Source organism: Mobula birostris, chromosome 29, assembly GCF_030028105.1.
Source record: "Mobula birostris isolate sMobBir1 chromosome 29, sMobBir1.hap1, whole genome shotgun sequence".
NCBI classification, from domain to species: Eukaryota; Metazoa; Chordata; class Chondrichthyes; order Myliobatiformes; family Myliobatidae; genus Mobula; species Mobula birostris.
The window spans coordinates 19,202,765-19,208,790 of record NC_092398.1 but is presented as its reverse complement, the minus strand read 5'-3'; the positions used below and the strand labels follow the sequence as shown (position 1 = coordinate 19,208,790).

The following is a 6,026-nucleotide window of genomic DNA, read 5'->3' as shown; positions in this document are numbered from 1 at the left end:
GGAAATGGGCGGAAGCTTCCGGCAGAGCGCACATTGTCGGCCGCCATCTTTCATCAAGTAATGGCATGGAGGCACGTGCTCGGCTCTCCCGGGGTGGAGGGGGGGGGGCACAGCGGCCCTTCAGTCCGTCTTCTCCGTACTTTAAAAAAGGGCTAGCTCTTCACTTCTAGCCTTTACGCAAAACAAGACCAGACCGTTCAGTTAGTCTAGCCTGTTTGAGGAGTGCAGGATGGAGAGAGGGGAACAGAGTGAGAGAGCAGAGAGAGGGGGAGCGATGGGGAGTGAGAGTAGGGAGGGAGGGAGAGGAGAGAGGTGGAGAGGAGGTGAAGGGTGGTAGGGGTGAGGGAAAAAGGGAAGAGGAGGGAGGGAACTAGAGCATGGAGACTGGGAGGGAGCGAGAGCGACAGAGAGAGACTGAAGCCCCACACCACCATGTACAGAAACAGCTTCTTCCCTTCGACCATTCAGTTCTGGAACCAGCTGGCACAACCCTACAGCAATACTATGACCACTTTGCATTACAATAGACTTGTTTTTGTTCTAGTTGCATTCGTTCTTGCATAATTTTTTAAATATTATAATTTTTGTTTAATTATGTGGTGGGGCTCACCACCAATAACGAGGAGACGGTCTGTAGAAATCAAAATGTTTCCACAACCAATGAACTCACTTTCAAGAATTTTATCTCTTGTTCTCGTTAAATCTCTTGCTACTTATTTATGTTCCCATTTGCACAGTTTGTTGTCTTCTGCACTCTGGCTGATCTTTCATTAATCCTGTTATAGTTACTATTCCATAGATTTGCTGAGTTTGCACATAAGAAAATGAACTGAGGGTGGTATATGGTGACATATATGTACCCTGATAACAAAGTTTCCTTTGATCTTTGAGGTGAAAGGGGTCAAGGCATGGTGCAGGCAAATAACCTCTTCCTCAATGTCAACAAGACAAAGGAGATGGTTATCGACTTCAAGAGAACTCGCACCACCCACACCCCTCTTTACATCGGCTGCACAGCAGTAGAAACAGCGAAATGTTTCAAACACCTGGGAGTGCACATCACACACGATCTCTCCCGGTTCCTGATCATTTTATGGACTCAGGTCAATATATGTAAATAAGCTATTGAATATATATATATATTAATTGTATTTCTTTTTGTTACTGTGTTTTTTTTGTGCTGAATTGGATCTAGAGTAATAATTACCTGGGTCTCCTTGACCCTTGCGTACTGGAAGTGGCATTAAACAATCTTGAATCTTGAATGTTCTGCCCCTGGCGCTCCGTGTCTGCGATGCTGTTGCAAACACACTCAGAAGGCACTTCGATAGGGACACCTCCACACCTGCTCGTCCATGCAATTACCTAATCAGCCAATCATGTGGCAGCAACTCAAAGCACGCAGACATGGTCAAGAGGTTCAGCTGAGTTGCAGATCGAGAGGGGTTGGAATCTGAGCGCCGTTCAGAGTGACAACAGGGTGACAGAAGTGTCAGTTAGGCATAATCTGAACTGTGATAGCAGGTAGTGGTGGGACGGTAGAGGAGGATGTAAGGGACTATGAGGAGTGGAAGAAAGTGGAGACGAATAGGAAAAGTAGAAATAAACAAGAAACTGATGATGATAGAGGACAAAGATCAACTCGAAGGACGGTGATAGAAGAGGAGTTTAAAGTGATGTTTAAATTTAAGCCCCTCAGGTCCTGGAATTCAGCTCAGCAGGGCCAAATTAAGCTAGTGCGGGGCCTGTAGTATACTTTATAAAGGGGCCCTAAATTTAAAAATGCACATAAGTATTAAAACATAAATTATTTACTTGCATAGTAAAGTAATTCAATTTTTTTCATTTGCTATACAGCCAGATAATACGACAAATGTCTGACACTTCAGTAATAGTATTACTTACACGTAGGCATCAATTTCAAATGTCAAAAGTAACAAAACCACACCTTAAAAGTTAGATTTTCTACATTTAGCATGAGAAAATTTGTTGATACTGTAAATGTCTATTTTACGCAGAAATTCATGTTCAGTGCTCATTAGAGTGAGATTGTTCAATCTCATGGTGCTCATTAATTCATTTTTAGTCCTTTTCAGGTTTGAAAATGAGCGTTCTCCACTGCAGTTGGTAACCATGAGTGACAAACAGATGCGCAAGGCATTTTCTACATTTGGAAAACATGACTCCGAAGAATTGTCAGTTATCAAACTGTACAACTGTAACTCTACAAGGTCTTGTTTGGCGCCAATATCAACATCAAAAATATTCTGTCAACTTACGTGTTTTTGAGTTGGTCTCCTCTTTCTTTTTCTTCCTTCGCTTTATGTTTTGCACTTCCAGAAGCATAACGACGTCCAATATCTCTGGCTCTGTTGCTCATTACCATCTGCAATGGAAAAAAATACTGAAATATGCATTTCAAACAAATCGTTTATGTTACAAAAGCTAAGTAGCGGTATCAACAAAGACTGGTGAACAATAACAATCTTATGTGACTGTTGTGGCTATGAGCGCGTGTGGATCGCATGCACTCAACAACCAACTAGGAAAAGTGTTCTGAAAATTATCTGTTTAGTTGCTTATTGAGGCTCATTTCAATTGGGAAATACAGGTTGAAACTCAAAGTCTAATCCAATCTTGTATATTCCTGAGCTGGTTTGGACTACCTAAAATCAGGAAAAAAATGAAGAATCATGAACTGGGTCACATAAAACTGTTCAATTGCACATCCCCTGTCGCAGGCTCACCGCGGCGCCGCTGGGGGGTGTGGCGCAACATCACACGCTGCAGCGACTTGGGGGCGTGGGGGACAGCACAAAGGTCACCACGACGCAACAAGGAGCCAACACATACCGTACCCTGCAGCATGCAGCTCCCCCGACATGAAAACACCAGCGTTGCCAGATCGTCGTTGTTGTGGCGTGGATGAAATCACAGAGCGTTGTGTTACCGGTAGGTAAAAGGCAGTTTCTTTATTCGACAAAACAAGGTTACAGCAGGCAGAGACCCCTGGCAGAACAGGTCTAACCGCCTTGTGATTGAGGCTCGATATTTTTTTGCTGAACACCAAAGGACAGCTCATAGTTACAAGTATAGACAATTCCTTGAAGTTTTCACATCTTTTGATTAAATTCATTCTACTGGTGCCAGTATGCCTAAACTGGCATTCATGGACTTTAGGAATGTAAGTTTAAATCCAGAATACATTATTTGGTATGTTACCTGTTAACATAGAGGGCAATTCATATTCAAAAAGCATAGATATGGTGTCTTCGCAACTACCTGTAAACTTAGCATTCTTGTCTCAGAGGCACCAGAGATGCACTGTTACAAATGAAACTGGGTCCACAGCTTTTAGGAAATGCATTGTTATGAACTCAATCCACAGTACTTTGCCAAAGGGCAGAAGACTGATGGCTGAAGTCATTTATTTAAGTGTAAATGAATCGTCCACCCAAAACTCACTCTTACAGTCGCAAGAATACGGTGAGATGCCGATTTCACCAGACTGCAGCTTGCAAGCATTTAGTGCGGGCGGGGCCCTCGAAAATGCGGGGCCCGTAGCATATGCTATTCTTGCTACTAGGTTAATCTGGCCCTGCAGCTCAGGGCTAATAACCCTGACTGGTCAAACAAAATTGTTACGGAAACAGCAATAAAGAATCCTACTACATCTGAGTGCGACGGTATTGCCAAGTCTCCACCCAGGACTTGCATGCTTGACAGTAGTGAAAACTGGGAGGAAGCTACTGACAGGAGGAAGGAAGCCCTGATTATCACCAGAGATGGAGGATCTTCACTGTTGCTCTAAGTGCCAGGGCAGTAAATTAAGTTTAAGTAAGGGAGTGGAGTATTGAGTTCAGTAGCACTGACTAATAATCTAATAGGGCAGATGAGTACGGCAAAGATTCTGCATGATGGAGCTCTGTTGGTTGTTTATAAAAACTTGGAGCAGAGGGACAAAACAATGAAGGTACAAAATTTTGGTGAAAGAGAGGTTATAGAAAAGAGAAGGTTAGGGGGAGGAGAAGATAGCAGTGCGCCGTGTGCGCGCAGCTCTCCAGTGAAAATGATATCGTATCCATTAAATAGGGGCCGTGGACAATTCTGATTTGATGGAGACAGACGTGAAAGCACAGAGGAACATCTGGAGAAATTTCTGAAACGCCGGTTTGCTGCCGCTGCTACTGGGCGATCGAGAATCTTCCGGAGGGAAGGCCCCAAAATCCCCGGCTTTGCCTGCTGCTGGCGACCGAGATTGAGGTTGAATCGTTCAGAAGAGATGGTGCTCGGTACTCGGTGTCGGAAGGCTGATCGGAGGCTCGAAGTTTTCGGGCGACTCAAGAGTCGGACTGTGGTCGGGCATGGCAGAGAGAGTTTTCTTCCTTCTCCCTTCTGCGTGAGATATGGGACATTCGAGAGACTTTGAAACTTTTTTACTGTGACCATGGCCGGTTCTTCATCAAGTTATGGTATTGATGCACTGTTGTAATTATATATATGTTATAATTATGTGGTTTTGTCAGTTTTTCAGTCTTGGTCTGTCCTGTGTTTCTGTGATATCACACCGGAGGAATATTGTACCATTTCTTAATGCATGCATTACTAAATGACAATAAAAGAGGACTGCGTGTCCTCATAATCTAATCTATAAAAAATAATGTTAAAGGAGTCATAACATTGGACAACAGTTTTTTTTTCTAATGTGTTGCTTCCTCAGAATTTTTTTTTGTTTCTGATAGATCACTTGAAGCTGAACTCAAATATAATTTCAGGCTACTTGTATCACGCAGGAATTTGAAGAAACACAAAATTAACTCGTATTGAATATAATGTGTTTAATTGCATGATGGTGCTGATGCCTTGCAGTAGTTCAACTCAGCTAAAAATGTTTTGTTGATGATTTTCATTTGTACTCAGTGTCTGAGGCTTCTCACTTAAGTATCTAACGATAATCAGCCACATTGATGGATTCCAGTTGCCCTGATACTGTTTCTCTGTGCCTCTCATGTCCTGGTGAAATCTTTCATCATGTTGGACACTAACAGCACCAAGATTTGCAGGGAATAAATCTAAATTAGATTATTAGATTAGATTATGAGAGCACTCAGTCCTCTTTTTATTGTCATTTAGAAATGCATACATGTATTAAGAAATGATACAATGTTTCTCCGGAGTGATATCACAGAAAACAGGACAGACCAAAGACTAACAATGACTGAACCACGTAATTATAACATATAGTTACAGCAGTGCAAAGCAATACCATAATTTGATGAAGAACAAACCATGGGCACGGTAAATAAAGTCTCAAAAGTCCCTGAGTCGATCGACTCCCGAGTCCCCGATAGCGGCTACAAAAAGGAGAAACTCCCTGCCATAAACCTCCAGGCACCGTCAACTTGCCGATGCCTTGGAAGCAGCCGACCACACTGAGTCCATCCGTCCGAAAACTTCGAGCTGAAATGGAAGTGCAGAAATTTAATCTTTGGTGACATGTTGCACTTCATAGTTTTTTATGCTTGGAACATGTTGGCTTTCAGCTGCACATAGATTAGAGTTCTGTAGTTGCAAAGAAAATGATCAACAACATCCTTGAATGTCTTCCACGTGATTTTCTCCAGTCCCACTAGAAATTCTTCAAATGACCTGTCATTGATGATCTGTTTGATTTGTGGACCAACAAAAGTCCCTTCATTACTCTTGGAATCAGTTATTCTGAGAAGCATCTGTCTCAAATATCAAAATCCTTCACACCCAGGGTATGCCCTTTTCTTACTGTTAGCATCATGTAGGAGGTACAGAAGCCTGAAGGCAGACACTCAGTGATTCAGGAACAGCTTCTTCCCCCTCTACCACCTGATTCCTAAATGGACATTGAATCTATGTACACGACCTCGCTTTTTAAAAATATACAGTATTTATATTTTTTGCATGTTTTTTTTTCAAAATCTATTCAATATACGTAATTCATTTACTTGTTTATTTATTATTATTATTATTTTTGTCCGCTAGATTATGTATTG

At 42.2% G+C, this 6,026-nt stretch overlaps 1 protein-coding gene across 1 annotated transcript in view; it reads left to right on the top strand.

Annotated features, from left to right (window-relative positions):
- Window positions 1-2,831: 2,831 nt before the first annotated feature.
- Window positions 2,832-6,026, top strand: part of LOC140190270 (uncharacterized) — a 103,526-nt gene continuing 100,331 nt past the window's right edge. The window contains exon 1 of the mRNA XM_072246851.1: window positions 2,832-2,952. Coding sequence (XP_072102952.1) covers window positions 2,883-2,952 — 70 coding nt within the window. The 5' untranslated portion in view covers window positions 2,832-2,882. The remainder of the gene's footprint in view (window positions 2,953-6,026) is intronic.